Here is a 16,092-nt window from a genome sequence, read left to right as displayed (position 1 = left end):
TGCTGATAGTTTTTGGAGACGCCCACCTCAATTCAAAAGGCACTTTCATTAGTACAATACAGTATTTGTAGTGCTGTTTGACAATCTTAGGGTTAAAGCGTCAAGTGCTTTTTATTAGAACGAGCAGGCAGATGTATTAAGCTTGTTGTGTTACCATGGTGACCTGGGCTATAGTCTAAAGAAGTTACAAAGACAGATTTAGATGTAATGGTAAAAACTAGTGATTTTCCTAAGCTTGTGCCTTGTTTTGGAAGGAAATGCTGGCTCATGCAGAGAAACGGGTGATCTCATTGGCTCTCATCACAGTCCTCCCTCTCGTTTCTCACTCTCTTTCTCTCTTTCACTCTCTCTTCAGAATGGCAACACCGCCCTGGCGATTGCTAAGCGTCTGGGCTACATCTCCGTGGTCGACACCCTGAAGGTTGTAACTGAGGAGGTCACCACCACCACCACGGTGAGTACAAGTCCCTGATCATCTTCGGCTCTGTTGTCCTGGTTTTCAATTCAATTCACATACTTTTTCACTTACAAAATGCTTTGAGCTTTATGTTTTGAATTTATTTTGGTGATTACGTGGTAGAACATATGTAGAAGCAAGCAGATATAAATGCATTTACTCACGATGAGTACAGGAGTTTTAGATTCTTTTAATCAACTGAAATCCATATAAAATGTGTGAATGTAATTGAGTATTTAGTTCTTTTTTCCTGTGACTCACTTCATTTTTCTGGCTCCTCTGCCCTTTTGCTGTAGTTGCTTGTGACACCTACTGCTGGCAAAGTGGTAGAACACTCCACAGCAAACTGCTGGAAAGATGCTGGCTTCAGCATCCCTAGAGGGAACCTGATCTAATACTATACTCACTACCGGCTCAAATGCATTCCCTCTGAGAACAATTTATCTTTACTCCTCTTCTTATTTTTAATTATTAATTTTCTTTCAAAGAGTGGGCTTTACATGCTCTTAATAGGTGAAACTGAGTCTATATCATGAAGGAGTACATATTTTAATTTTATTACTCTTACTGTTTTAAATGCGATTATTGATTCTTTAGGAGAGAACAATGATTATCGTTGGCCTTTGCCAGAGAAACTCTAGAAGAGTGACGGCCATAATAATGAGTTCTAATGTGTTTAGTTAGAAACGTTTAGTTAGAGCAAAGCTTAAAAGAGGCCTCCTAAGAGGGGAGCTCATAACTTAAAGTGGAAATGCTACTTGCATTTATTTATTAACTTTTTACCTTGATGCATGAACTCCAAGACCACAGCTCTTTAATTTGTCTTTGTGAAGTAGAAAAGTAGAACAAGAGTGAAACAATAGATGTTCCTTAGAGCCAATAAGATCATAAATCAACAAATAAATAATTCCAAATGAGGTTCTAGTCTGTGCCTCAACCTAGGAATGGTGCATATAGTTTTGGAACTCTTAGTCCTTTGGATAGACGTGAGGAAGAAGAAAGGAATTTTGTTCTTCATGCCAACAGCAAGTCCCTGTTGATATACACTGAGGTAGATGGAATACAAGTGATTTGATGTAAAGTTTTAAATAGAGTGGGATATGATTTATTAATGAAGTGCAAGATACAAACTGAATTTAGATGGCAGAGAATGGCACTGCCTATTTTCTCAAGCAAAACCATAAAACCTTTGGCCAATACACCACAATATTTTTAAAGACTTCAAGTATAGCTTTAATAAAGTATATGGGAGAAAAACATGTCTTGTCATTGCCTAGCACCATACTTGTGGGTCACTATATACTTATTGTTAGTTGCTGTCGAGTTGATACCGACTCGTGGTAACCCCATGTGTGCAGAGTAGAACTGTACCCCATAGAATTTTCAAGGCTGTGACCTTTTGAAAGCAGGGTGCCAGGGAGGCACCTCTGGGTGGGTTCAAACCACCAGTCCTTCAGCTAGGTCAAATGCTTAACCATTTATGCCGGTGTACACACCGAATCTTAATGACCTTTTTCTTACTATGTGATTTCTTCTACCTGAAAAATCTTAATATCAGAGGGCATCTCAGTCTATTTGGTATTCTTGGAACCCTGTGTACAACGCAGAAAAATGGAGCCTTTAGTGGCAAGATTGACCAAGCACATGTCTGTCTTAAAAGTTGTTTTGTGTCAACTCCATTACCTTTTTCAATGCTCAGGAGATCATCTATGTACATTTTTATCAAGTTACCACTAGATGGCAACGTTGTATCTTTTTGCTGTCTTGGGCCTGCTTTTCTTCCGTTTAATTCATTAATTCATTTGTTCAATATTTATTGGATATAAAATATGGGCTGGGTTCTGTGCCGAGTGCTGACGAGTTACCCATGGCTAAAACATTACTCCCCCCACAAATAATTTACCATGTAGTGGGAGTTGAGAATGAGATTTATGTTTTTCAAGAAAATAAATTCTTCTTTAACAACAAAACTACGTAACGTACACGTCCCGTTTCAAGGACATCAGGATTATAAATATTACTCAGAGCAAATGACTTTAAACTCAAAGACATATTTACAGGAGGAGCATTTAGCTTTCTAAATACTGTCTCTTAACAGATTCTCAAATCCTTCTCAGAAATGTAGCATATGGTCATCTTCCAGAACGTCTAGCTCTTGCAGGATATACAAACTCCACCTTAGAACTCTGTCTGAGCTTTTAGTTCTTTCTGGTGACTATTACTCTCTACACTGCCCAGCTGAACACTGCTCCAACAAAGACCCCTGTGCTGAGAAGCCAAGTTTCTAGGTGAAAGGCCAACAAACAAATATAAAACTAACAGCATTTCCACTTTGAGTTATGATAACAAGTAGCCTGTTTATCTCAGTGGCTAGCAAAGTGGCTGCCCTCTGTTTATTTTCTGTTTCTCTCAGAATTGAGTTCCTCTCTTAGATCTGGGTTCTCTTAAAATTGTGAGTTTTATTGATTCATAAAGTAGAATATGGGGTATGGGTAGAAAATATAAACATATCCTTGTCTATTATGTGAGTCTACTTTTTACTTTATATGTCCTCTCTTTGAGAAAAGGTTTTCAATCTTGCCGTTTTCACATAGTGATGTTATTTATTAATGACTTTAAATTAGAAATTAATATTTAGTAATTATAAATATTCCAGGCATTAAGGGCAGATCTAGGACTTAAATTTAGGTTTCAGATTCCAAAACCCATGTTCTTAGCCACTCTGCAATAACTGATCTTGGCTCTGCTGAAGCTGTAGCACCAGATTGCTAAAAGTAGCTTAACAGGAGTTATTGAGAAGAAAATGTTTTCCCCGAATTTTCAACATAAAGTACAAATAATGCTCTTTACTGATTTTTATGAAAGCATCACATTCAACATCATTTTCTAAAGCCTGTAGACTCACTAAAAATAATTCAGAACTAATAAGTGATGATAGCAAACAGTACGAGAGACAACTTATTAATTATGTAAATTGATAAAGTTAAATTAATGTTTTTAATATTTAAATTTAGCAGTTAGATTATAGCTATACAATTAACATAATTTCACTTCAATTGGATTCGTATGATGTCGATAAGCCACGTGAGTTCTCTTTAACCAAAGGAAGTTTCTTTGCTATTCCTCCTTCCAGAATTCTTTACCCCAAAGTGTGAATAAGCTCATTGTGTAGAGAGGAGAGTAAAGCAGCAGTTTGTAAAGGAAAAGTCACTGCTAAAGAAATTTCTGAGACATTTTGGAATCGTAGCTTGTTTCTCTAACCTTTGCTTTTCTAATTTTACTTTGCAAAACCTAGCAGGGGACATGGGACGGTTTAACATTCTCTTGGGATTACAATCACTTAATGTTTGCTGGAACAGACATCAGAGGGTAGGGACACATTTTTGGGAGCAGAAGCCAGCAAGTTCAATCTCCTAATGCAGCTTGGAGAGCTGTGAGATATGATGTATCCCTTTACTTATCCACCAGTTATGACCAAGTATTTTATTATTTACATAATTTTAAAATGATCATATTTTATGGGGGCATATAGTCATTGAGGAGCCCTGGTGGCACAATGGTTAAGAGTTTGGCTGCTAACCAAAAAGGTTGGCAGTTCAAATTCACCAGCCACTGCTTGTAAACTCTATGGGGCAGTTCTCCCCTGTCCTACAGGGTTGCTAAGAGTCGGAATCGCCTTGAAAGCAACAGGTTTGGTTTATGTTTTTTGTTTTCTTTTTAATAGTCACTGATATGTAGAGCATAAATCACCAAAAAAATTACTTAAATAAAAATATTATATTTATGTTATCACTTAAACATCAGGGAGTTATATAATAAGCAGTCAAGAAAATATAAATATTCAAAGTCCTTAATGTTACCTGATGCCATAATGAATGCAATAAATACATGTAAAGTCATTTGTGACCTTTTGAGATGGAGTCAAGATACCTTTTCTTTGAATATAGATCCATTAACTAGAAGGCTAAGTTGTCATTCTTGCACAGACATCAATAATACTATATACATATTACATACATGATATGTGTGTTTATCTTATAATATCTGTTATATTTGTATATCCTTATATTATCTTAAAAGATGCTACCTTGAATACAGAATCCTTTTAAACTTGTGGCATATTTTTCCAATCTGTTATCATTGTCTCAACACTTAATTGGGTGGCAATTATTCTTGGTGCCTCACCGTTTGTTGAAACTTTCCAAAACAAATATGTTAGTTTTTATAGAAGAAATATTATTTATATAATATTTCATTTAACTACCAAAATCATATTAACATGTACAATTAGCATAAATAGTTTTGGGAACAAAAACAAGTTTTGCCTGTACGTCAGGTGATGAGCGCAGAAGTGCGTGGGCGTTAGAAGGTGGCATGTTAGCTGGTATCACCCATCATGCAAGGATGGCTTGGCGAGTGTGTGGCACAAAGGAAATGACTGGCCAGAGAAATTGGCTAAGTGGATCAGTTAAGCACATTTCTTCTTCTGCATAGAATAAGCCAATAATATCTACCATTTATAAGCAGCGTGGTAAATACTCATGTTTTATTTTCTACATCTTTCTCATATCAGGATATATGTGAAAAACTCATTATTAAGTCTTCCTTCCACCTATGATATCCTATTTATTTTGTCTTATTATCTGATGTAATGTCATCTTATTAAACTTGTGCATAGTATACTATTCATTTTAATTTTTCAAGTAGTTTCTAATCTAGACCATAGAATCTTAAATTCTGTGGCAGAAGAGAGTGTCCATGATGATTTAATTATATCCTTGTTTTCTGTGTACTAATTTCTTTTTTATTCAGATGCAGTTACATATTCATGTTTCAATAATCAAGCTTTCAGAGGGAAATATACATTTATTCTTATAACATTACTCGTGAGTTGGAAGATTTGTCATTCATTCAATAAATATTCAGGTCAAGCACTATTATTACGTATAAATGCATATCCATTTACTACCTTGCATATAGAGGGCATTTTTAATATCCATGCAGAAAAAAAGAATCTATAACTAATATGGTCACTGTTGTATTGCTTATTCTGTTGCCAAATATGTGGCTGATAATAACTCTGATAGTATTCAATAACCGAACTAAAGCAAAGTTACTTCCACTCTCACCAGTCCAAAGAAAATATGGTCTGATCATCAGCATCTGAAAATACAAACCAAAACTGTCAGCCAATATAACTTTATGTAATAACCAAAATAAGGCGGGGGGGGGGGTCTAAAATTGAGCTGTACCACAGACCCACCTGAGAAACTTTTTTAAAATACCCACAGCTGAGCCCCATTCTCAGGGATTCTAATTTAACTGCTCTGTGATGGAACCCTAGCAACAGTATTTTTTTTTTTTTAATTCTAATTATTTAGACAATATTTCCATCAATTACTTTCAAACAGAGAAGGATCCCCTTGCAGAAATTGTTCCCTATAAAGGGCAAGTATTCTAGGACATTTCTGCAAAAATGGACTTTCTGGTGTAACTTCATACAGTAGACATCCCTTTACATTTTTGATTCAATGTATTTACATAAAGATATTTACATACAAAAAAAGTTCTTAAAAATTCTTCATAGGGTGTCATAGTAGGACTGTCTCTAGCTCATATTCTAAATGCAAAATATTTTTGTGTGATTTATTCACTTTCTCTAATACTAAAAAAAAAAAAAAAAGCCTCAAACTGAGCTGTACAACAGACCCACCTGAGGAACTTTTTTTAAAATACGTATAGCTGGGCCCCATTCCTAGGGACTCTAATTTAACCACTCTGTGATGGAACCCTAACAACAGTATTTTTTTATTTTTTATTTTTAGTTCTTCTAATAATTCTAATATGCTAAAGTTAAGAACCACCGATGTAGAACATTGGTTATAATTTATCTGTGTGAAATATACAAATGAAAATTTATAATATAATGATCAAATAGCACATTATAATAGTCTATGTAAGTTCATTCAATCAACACATATTTCTTGCCTACCTTCTAGTCTTAAGATCCTTGGATGGATGCTTTTGTCTTTCCTACGTCGTTTATCATTGTGTTTGTTTTCAGTGAATAAAGCATTGTGAAATCATTTAAACATCACAAGCAGCATGCCTTCATCTGGATGACATAGACTTTCTTTCCTTTCTTGGAATTCACTCCAATTCTTTTAATTGTGATCCCACCCAAAAGGAAATCTATTTAATCATTATGTGGGTTTTAAATGTATTTGTTGCATAATTTTATATCGTCAATTTCTTCAGTATATTTTTCAGAAGCATCTACTATGTCTTCGGTTCTGTGGAGACAGTCTTACTCTTAAATGACTCACCATAATGTGGGAGGCAGATAGAGCAGATACAGTTGTGTATGATGGGATGAATCAGGGACTAGCACCGGATGCTGTAAGAGCACATAGCAGCAGATAAACACAGTTAAACAAACTCATAGGCGACAGCTGGGGAAGCTTTCTCCAAGGAAGTTACATCTAATATGAGCCAAGAAAATAGGGGAAAGAAGATTTCTGGTAGAGGAAAGAAAGAGTATGTGGAACAACTCAGCCTTGAGAGAACAGAATCTGTCAATAAAAGTAGTTCAACATGGTGTAGCATGAAGTGAGGTGAGACTTCCTGTCCTCTCTCCTTACTAGATCACGAGAGGTCTTTGAGCCAGCTTATTTAGTGTTGTCCTGAAGAAAAGGGGGGAGCCACTGAAAGGTTTATGCAGTATCACATTGTGATTTAATCAGTCCCTCTTGGCATAGAGATATTAAACATATATAAATGAATATAGTTTTTAAAACAATCAGTTGAATTTTCTTGCAAATATATTTGAAGTTCTCTATTGTTTTTGAAAAGAAAAAAGTGGCAGTGGAAGACATGATAGAATTCAAGCAAGTATGTATGCAGCACCTGTGTAGCAAAACTTAAAAACCTATTTATTGTACTGTGGTGGCTTTAATTGAAAATTTTACACTTAAGACTCAAGGAGTTAAACTTTTAAATCTCCACATTGTTCCCATAATCTTGCCATAGTGATGCACGTAGACCTAGAGGTAGGAATTCTAGAGCAAACAGTCTTTAGGTGATGTTTAAAGTCATGAGACTTGGATTTTTATTTTATTATTTTTTTAAATCACTGTGGCACCCTTCTGTCTAGAACAGTGCCTGACATGCAGTCAGTACTCAGAATATTCCTTGAGTGTGTGAGTGACTGAAAAGGTAAGAGGCCCTTTGAAGGTTAATATTGAATTATAATGCATTATGCTAGCTAAGATTTATGGAGTGCTTCGTATGCCAAGCACTACGAAATAGCACATTTACTCTTTCCTTTAATTGTTGTAACAATACTGTGAAGTACAACAATTATTATCCTTGTTTTTGAGATGAGGAGATTGAGATACAGAGAGATTAGGGGATTTGCCAAGGCCTCATAGCTGGTAAGTGAGGAAGTTAGAGTTTGAACTCAAGCAGTTGGACTCCAGAGCCTTGTCTCAACCTTACGCTATACATCAGGAATGAAAGGCAGTGGCTTTGGAAAAGTCCATGGATGGCCAATAAGCAACAAATCAGAATTTTAGTCCAATGACGCACTGTAAAGGTTGATACTCTGCTCTGGGTTCTCTGATCCCAGAAGTTGTGTCAGATTTTCTGCCCAAATGCCTTGTGTCTTCCACATTGTTTACAACTTATTTTACAATGACTTTGCTTTTAATAAATTGCATATGCTCATTACTTTTTTTTAAAAACTTTCTGGAGACATTACTTCATTTATTTTAAGGAAGCCTGGAAAACATTCATCTGCTGTCTCAATATGACTAATTATTAATACTATTGCTAAATAATTTATGTTTCAAATGGGAATTCAAAATGATGAACTTTCTTTTGTACAGTTGCACTGTAGTAAATGATCCTTTATCTTCAGGAAGAACAAGTGGGTTTTCATGAAAGAGGATAAGAGAACCAGCTTCTAAAATATACACGTGCAAAAGATGGAATGTTCAGTGCCTAACGGCTTGCTGCTGCTATCAAGTACAGCTTACACTGCGCTTCTTCTAATCTTTGGTTTTGTTTTTGACTTGAGTGTTGATGATTTTGTCTTTCCAGACTATCACTGAAAAACACAAGCTAAATGTTCCTGAGACGATGACTGAGGTTCTTGATGTTTCTGATGAAGAGGGTAAGAGTTTTACTGAAACTTCTGTGACATCAATCATGCTCTTAAAGGAAAACCATCTTTTTATTTTTTTCAGGGGCAAAGCTAGTACACTGAGTGGATGATAGTATCTTAACCTTAGAGGCACGGCTTTTCACCATTTTTGCAGTACTTCAGCCATTTGTGGAGGGGGTGAGGGAGTTTGGAAGAGCTTATTTTCTCCTGGTAGTGTCTTATTAAATGTAAGAACTGGGAAGTGGAAAAAAAGGGAAGGAATGAGAAAATCTGTTAAAATAACTACCTAATAATATAATTATTATTAATTTGTATTTAGAATATAATAATATTTTAATAATTTTACTTTAATGCCTTAAAGTAAAAAAAAAAAAAAAAACCTTTAAGTATAGTCTATCAAAGGGTATTAAGACATCTCTGCTTTCTTAAACTCTATCAAAGGCATATTGAAACATCTCTACTTTTTGAGTGGTTAAAATGTACAGAACTTATTTTAAGTTCAGAGAAAAAGAGCCTTAGAGGAGGATGAAAAATAGCACAGTAGTAAATAGTACAGATTTAACATAAGAATTAGATTCTATGAATCAGAAAATCTGGCCTACTAGTATAGTCTTAGAGTTGAAGAGAATTACTTAAGGCAATGGATTTCAAACAGTGTTCTGAGAAGCCTGTTCTGGAAGGAGCACTAGAGACTGCCTGGGGCAGAGTGGGGCAGGGTGCTGGAGCTAGAGATCAGCCACAGTTATCTGGCTTTTTACCTATATTCAACTAGAATAGTTGACTTTTCTTTGTATCACATTTTGAATTTCTATCTAATATTTCATTAGCACAAAAAATCTGCCACTAAAAAATGGTGAAAGCAGCGTATAAAGTATGCAATCAAGTTTCAGTAGTGCAGCTATTAGTCAAATGTACATGTCTAAAAAATCATTACTATATATATATAAGGCAAATATATATGTTTCAAAAACTATTGCCATGAAGGATGATGCTAAATCCGAATCTAATTGCTTTTATTAACTAGCTTTTAAAATTCTATTAGTTTATTTTATTAATTAGAAATATTAATGGCATTTCTTTAGGTTCTTCAAGATATAACCATAAGGTAAAGCTTTACAGTGAGATGTGCTTATTTGGAACCAGTTTGTTAAATCACATATTGGTAATAGGCACTGAGCTGGTTCAACTTTTGTTAAGAACTTATGACAAGAACGAACAGTGTTAGATCAGTGCATTATTATGAGTAAATTCAAAGGTATTGCTGAAGCTGTCAGTTACTTGTATTTATTATAATTTGTGTTCCATCCTAATACTTGACAATTAATTTTCAGTATTTGTGTATGCACACCGTATTTTGTTTTACGGGATCATCTTTCTTATCTTGTATGTTGAACAGCTTTTAAACATCTTGATGACCACTTTATTGATGGGGAAGCATTTAGTGATTCAGGTACCATTAGAGGAAATTGTTGGAGTGAAAGCTTTTCTCTGCTATTTATTTTTCTTTACTCAGTAGACGGAACTTGCTTAATTTTTAAATCTGGGCACCTATACTAATCTCTTTCTTTTGAAATAGCATGTGTGATATGGGTGCAATTGTTCTGGTGTGAGTTTGCATGTTAATTTAACTTGGAAGCATAAAGCCTTAAATTGCTCATTTTGTTAATGGTCTTGCAACTTTGAGATCTATTAATATAATTATTGAGATCTATTAAATGATCTAATGGACATTATCTAAATATTTTGTCAAAACTAATATTTCTTTTTAGAATATAAATTCAGAGAAAAAAGACTTCTTTAAAGTTGACGTTAAACTAACATGAACATACTAATGACTAAGACTGATTGAAATGCGTGCAGTTCATGTCATCATCCTTGGATGAAGATATACTTTAGGTGTGGTAAAAAGTATTAAATTAATTGTTATAATATGACATTTAAAGTTATAATAGCAGAAATAGAGATAAAGTAACAAATCAAACCAAAACCAAACCCACTGCTGCTGAGTTGATTCGGACTCATAGCAACCATGTAGGACAGAGTAGAACTGCCCGGTAGGGTTTCCAAAGCTGTAAATCTTTACTGAAGCAGACTGCTACGTATTTCTCCCGTGGAGCAGCTGATAGGTTTGAACTGCTGACCTTTTGGTTAGCAGCTGAGCGCTTTAACCACTGCACCACCAGGGCTCCTAAAGTAACAAAGTAACTTTTAAAAATTATATTGGGTGAACTTTGTCATATAAAGGAAAAATGAACCGTATGAAACTATTATCTAGTAAGAAGGTTCCAAAGTACGTGGGGTACCACTATAAGCAAACCCTTTAAGTGAAAATAAAGTCAGATACATTTGATAGTTATTACTTAATTTAAAAATAATTCTTGTTTACAAAATAATTGACAAAGAATCCCATTAGTTAATGCATTTAAAATATTTATTGGGTTTACAGCAATTCCATTTATATGGAACAGCTTCTTGGACCTGCCACTACATAAAATATGATCTAGCTATAACATTCTGTGAATTTTTAAAAAGCTGTTATATTTACCCAAAATTATCTGTGAGAAGAACTTTCAATTTCAGAGGAATATTGGCTAATGATCAAGAATATCTCCTATGGTGAGAAAAGGTTTCTATTTTTAGAAAAAGCCAAATGCTTGTGAGCATTTTTTTTCTCCGAAGGAAATGCAAGTTGAATAGTTTTTATTTGTAGGATATATTTTGAAGTAACTTTTTCATGCAAAGAATTAATATAAAGGAATTTGGATGGTTGACATTCCCAACCCTTTAGTATTTTATTAGGTTAAATGTTTTCACGGAACCTGCCATTGTTCATGTGAACACACGCAGCTGCACGTGTTTGGAATGTATTACTCAGTCCCTGTTTTCTCCACAAAAAACAAACCCATGTGTTTCAAAGTAAAACTGTGCACCACAGGATTTTCTGTACAATGTATACTATTTTAATGTAGTGTATATTAATACCCAAAAGAGTATTCAAACTAAGTATGATACCCTTTCAGGCTAATTTGCTACAGGAAAGCAATCAGCATTATCACTCATAAATCCATTCAACAAAGAGTGAACGTGGTGTTATTGTGTGTAAAACTACATAACTGGTACCATGGGGGGCATTAAAGTGAACAGGGGACATACCTTCAAGAACTGCATACATATTAGAAGAGAGCGTGTATAGATATGTTGTTGTTAGTTGTCATTGAGTTGACTATGACTCATGGTGACCCCATGTACAGCAGAACAAAACATCACCTGGTCCTGTGCCATCTTTATGATCATTGGTATGCTCAAGTCCACTGTTATGGCCACTGTGTGTTTTGAATGACTTCCAGCCCAGGGGACTCATCTTCCAGCACTATATCAGACAATAGCCTGTTGTGATCTATAGAATTTTCACTGGGTAGTTTTTGGAAGTATATCACCAGACCTTTCTTCCTAGCCTGGCTTAGTCTGGAAGTTCTGCAGAACGCTGTCCACTATGTGTGACCCTGCTGGTGGCAGAGCTTTCAGCATCACAGCAACATGAAACCCATCACAGTACTATAAAAAAACAGGTGGATGTTGGATGTATAAATTAAAAGAAATGTAATTGAAGGCATTATATCATAAGCTTCTTATATCAGACGAGAGGAAGACTTAGCATGGTCTCATGGGTTCGCTGAGTGCTAAGTAATTAATGGGAAATTGGTACAAACTTCAGGGAGCGAAGAAGGAACAGTATGAGAAGGCCCTGAGATAGGGAAATGCAAGACAGAGACACAGAGTGGCAAAATAATTCAATCATTCAGTTTAGCTAAGGCATGAAAACAGATGGGGCTCAGTTGTGGAATATTTGCATTTGTGACTATAACATTTGGGAAATTAGGATGCAGTAAAGATTTTTTGATTGATGACTGAAACTATTAAATCTGTTTTTTACAGAGATTAAACAGTGATGGTTCACAGGGATATATTGGGAAGAACCTGTAAGGAAACAGATATCTGAGGGATAGGAAAGCGATGACTAAACATCTACAATGCCGTGTGGATCGTCTCATTTAGTCCCCATAGCACCCACAAGAGATAGGCTAGGGATCCTCACCCCTCATCTTGTTTTTTTTAGTTTTTTGTTGACTTGTGTTTTCAATGTTGGAATGCATGCTTACTAATTGAGTGTGTTTCAATTTTGGGTTGGTAATATGAATTTTGAGAAATATGATCTGGCAGTATAATCTGCCAGTGTGGCGAGTGGCACTTTGGCATCACAGATCTGTGGCATGACAGTATGCTACTGAGAACTAGGAAAGGGACTAGGAACTTAATATTTAAATCTGGGTGCCTATACTAATCTAAGAACTAGGAAAGGCTGGTGCCTTTCCCTTAGGTTAAGTGGAGAACCTCTGGTTTTCCAAATATGACACAGAAAAAACAAACCCTCCATGTTCCCTAACTAATCACACAGGAAAGCCATAATTATGCTTGCAAGTCTTATCTCACTGAAATAAAGGGGGAAAAAAAAGACAAAAGTTTACGAAACTAACGTGTCCAGGAAGCATTACCTAATAGAATGATAAACCTACACAACAATAAGGCTTTGACTCTGGTTTGCTGAGCTTCATGCATTTCAAAAGGAACTCACCTTGCTGTAAAATGCATTAGAACCTGAATAACACCTTACCTCTGAGGTCCAGAGGCATAAAAAGTGGCTGGTGTACAGTATAGGACACACAGACACACACACACGAAAACCCAGTGCCCTCGGGTAGATCCCGACTCATGTGACCTCATCGGGTTTCCAAGCAGACTCCCACATTTTCTTCCAGTGAGCCTCTGGTAGTTTCAAAACGCCAACCTTTTGGTTAGCAGTAGAGCAATTGACCCACTGTGCCTCCAGAGCTCCCTACGGTTTAGGCCAATGGTAATGAAAGGTTTAATGTTCAATGGCCCACAGGTAGTAAGTTGTGAATGTGAAATTTAAATCTAGCATAAAAGCTCTTGTAATAGCTCAGTCATGCTAAAAATAAAAGTTCCTGGTGGAGGAACATGACAGGAAATGGAAGGAAAAGACAGAAATGGGAATTGACCTGTGAGCAGCCATCTAAGATACATCTGCTAGTCCCACCCCGTCTGGACCGAGAGGGAATGAAGAAAACCAAAGACACAAAGGAAAGATTAGTCCAAACTACTAATGGACCACAACTACCACGGCTTCCACCAGACTGAGTCTAGTACAACTAGATGGCGCCTGGCTGCCACTACTAACTGCTCTGACAGAGATCACAATAGTGGGTCCTGGACAGAGCTGGAGAAAAATATAGAATAAAATTCTACCTCACAAAAAAAAAGACCAGACTTACTGGCCTGACAGAAACTGGAGAAACTCCAAGAGTATGGCCCCCAGACACCCTTTTAGCTCAGTAATGAAGTCACTCCTTAGGTTCACTCTTCAGCCAAAGATTAGACAGGCCCATAAAACAAAATGAGAGTAAAGGGGCATTCCAGCCCAGGAACAAGTACTAGAAGGTAGGAGAGGACAGGAGAGCTGGTGATAGGGAACCCAAGGTTGAGAAGGGAGAGTGTTGACATGTCATGGGGTTGCTAACCAATGTCACAAAGCAATACGTGTACCAACTGTTTAATGAGAAGCTAGTTTGTTCTATAAACCTCCATCTAAAGTTCAAAAAATAAATAAAATTAACAACAAAAAGAAATGGAAATTGAGCCTAAGAGAATTGGACAGTCCGGACGTAAACAAAACTATCAGTGTAATCCTGCACATCTCCATAGAATCTTGAGCTGACTCCGCTCCATAACCAAAACAAACCAAACCCAGTGCCATCAAGTCAATTACGACTTACAGGGACCCTATAGCTCTGAGTTATTAGGTGGGGCTGAAGAATGTGTAACAGCCGTGTAACCAAAATGCCTGTAGAGACATGACTCCTGCATCTCCTTTTCCAAAGAGTTGTGAGTGGTTGGTTTGTACACACTTCGCTCCATGAGTTCTTTGGTGGGAAGTGTACCCAGAATCAAAAGAACTCGAGAGTGGCCAAGTGTTGGGATGAACTATGGAGGCACCATCTATCTTCTCCTTTGACACACGCATTTCTAGTGTGAACACCTGATACTTAGTTAAGTTTCAAGTTTCAGTCCTTTTCCCATATCTCAACAAGAATGCTACTTGCTTAAGAGGGAGAGAGCACAGTGACATTTCAGAGAATCTCTTTCTTGCCAGGATTGTGAACGGTCGTCAGGATGGGGAACCCTTGTGACTGTCCCACTTTATCTTTGTGTAGCCCCATGCTTTTGAGATCTGTGTCGTTCAGAGGCTGATTGTTGTTATATATACCACTATCACTGAGGAATCTTACAGTTTCCAGATATCAAAACATCAGTATTAAGATTTTCAAGAAATTTTTTACTTAAAATAAGAAGTCTGTAACACATTGGTGCTTTGAAGTTAGTAGGAAAGAGTGTCTACAAAATCATTTCAAAAATAGATGAAACCATGAAAAAACTTGGGTCCTGAAACATGGGAGTCAGGATTCTAATAAGTGAATAAAATAGGTAATGATGGGGAGGGGGGTTGTTCCAAGTATAGGAAACAATGAAGAGAATTTTTTCTTATTTTAGGTTTGTTATATGATGCAAGAAAATAGGGGTGGTTTTTTGTTTGGTATTAAATAAGCGAGCTGATACTCCTCTAAACTTTTAATTCCTAAATTTGAGCAGTGTCATGTGTTTTGTGACTGGTTAGCTTATAGTTTTACCATTGGGTTGCTATTACTGTTGCATCTTCCTTTGTGAGAGAACACGAGAAAAGCATCTAAAAAAAAAAAAGCAATTTAAAAACCTTCATTGAAAAAAAAGTTATGCAAGTTTTCAGAGAGCTGTCAGAGTTATAAAATGTTTAAACTAAGTACAGTTATGTTTCTTTATAATTTATACGCATTAAAATTCTTTTTTGTGTTATAAACAAAATGAAATTTAGATCGCATTTTGTTGATGTGTCAACACTGACCATTTTGTATTAATAAAAACAAAACCTAGCGATCATTATGTTCTAACACTCTGGTAAGTATGAACTTATTTAATTCATGTAACTACCCTGTTAGGCTGTTAGTATCATCCTCATTTTCTAATTGTGGAAGCTAAGGTTTAGGAAGATTAACTGGCCAGGAGTTAGCAGAATTAGAATTTGAACCCAAGTCTATACGATTCTAAAGATTCAGCTGACTCTATGTAGCCTAACTCACTTAGCAAAAACTAAGTAAAAATCTAATGATGAGTAAAGTGCATCTCCATTTACTGGAAGGTTCAAACTGTCTTTAGCTTTAAGTAATTTAGACAGCTAGTAATCCTTTGATACATGTCTGGGTCCCCGGGTAGTGCAAACAGTTTGCTCTCAGCTACCGACCAAAAGGTTGGCAGTTTGAATCTACTCAATGGCACCACAGAAAAAGGGCCTGGCCATCTG

General features: G+C 36.1%; 1 protein-coding gene across 16 annotated transcripts in view; it reads left to right on the top strand.

The window, feature by feature from the left end:
- ANK2 (ankyrin 2) overlaps positions 1 to 16,092 on the top strand; it is a 765,621-nt gene that overhangs the window by 662,490 nt on the left and 87,039 nt on the right. For 15 of the 16 annotated variants that reach the window (XM_049885478.1, XM_049885480.1, XM_049885477.1 and 12 more), the window contains 2 exons: positions 356 to 454; positions 8,558 to 8,630. In XM_049885478.1, coding sequence (XP_049741435.1) covers positions 356 to 454; positions 8,558 to 8,630 — 172 coding nt within the window. Of the gene's footprint in view, positions 1 to 59; positions 211 to 355; positions 455 to 8,557; positions 8,631 to 16,092 lie in introns of those variants that run through there. The other variant, XM_049885482.1, reaches the window with a different exon arrangement.

The sequence above is a fragment of the Elephas maximus genome, chromosome 5 (genome assembly GCF_024166365.1).
Source record: "Elephas maximus indicus isolate mEleMax1 chromosome 5, mEleMax1 primary haplotype, whole genome shotgun sequence".
Taxonomy (NCBI): Eukaryota; Metazoa; Chordata; class Mammalia; order Proboscidea; family Elephantidae; genus Elephas; species Elephas maximus.
This window is presented reverse-complemented; position numbering and strand designations above follow the sequence as displayed.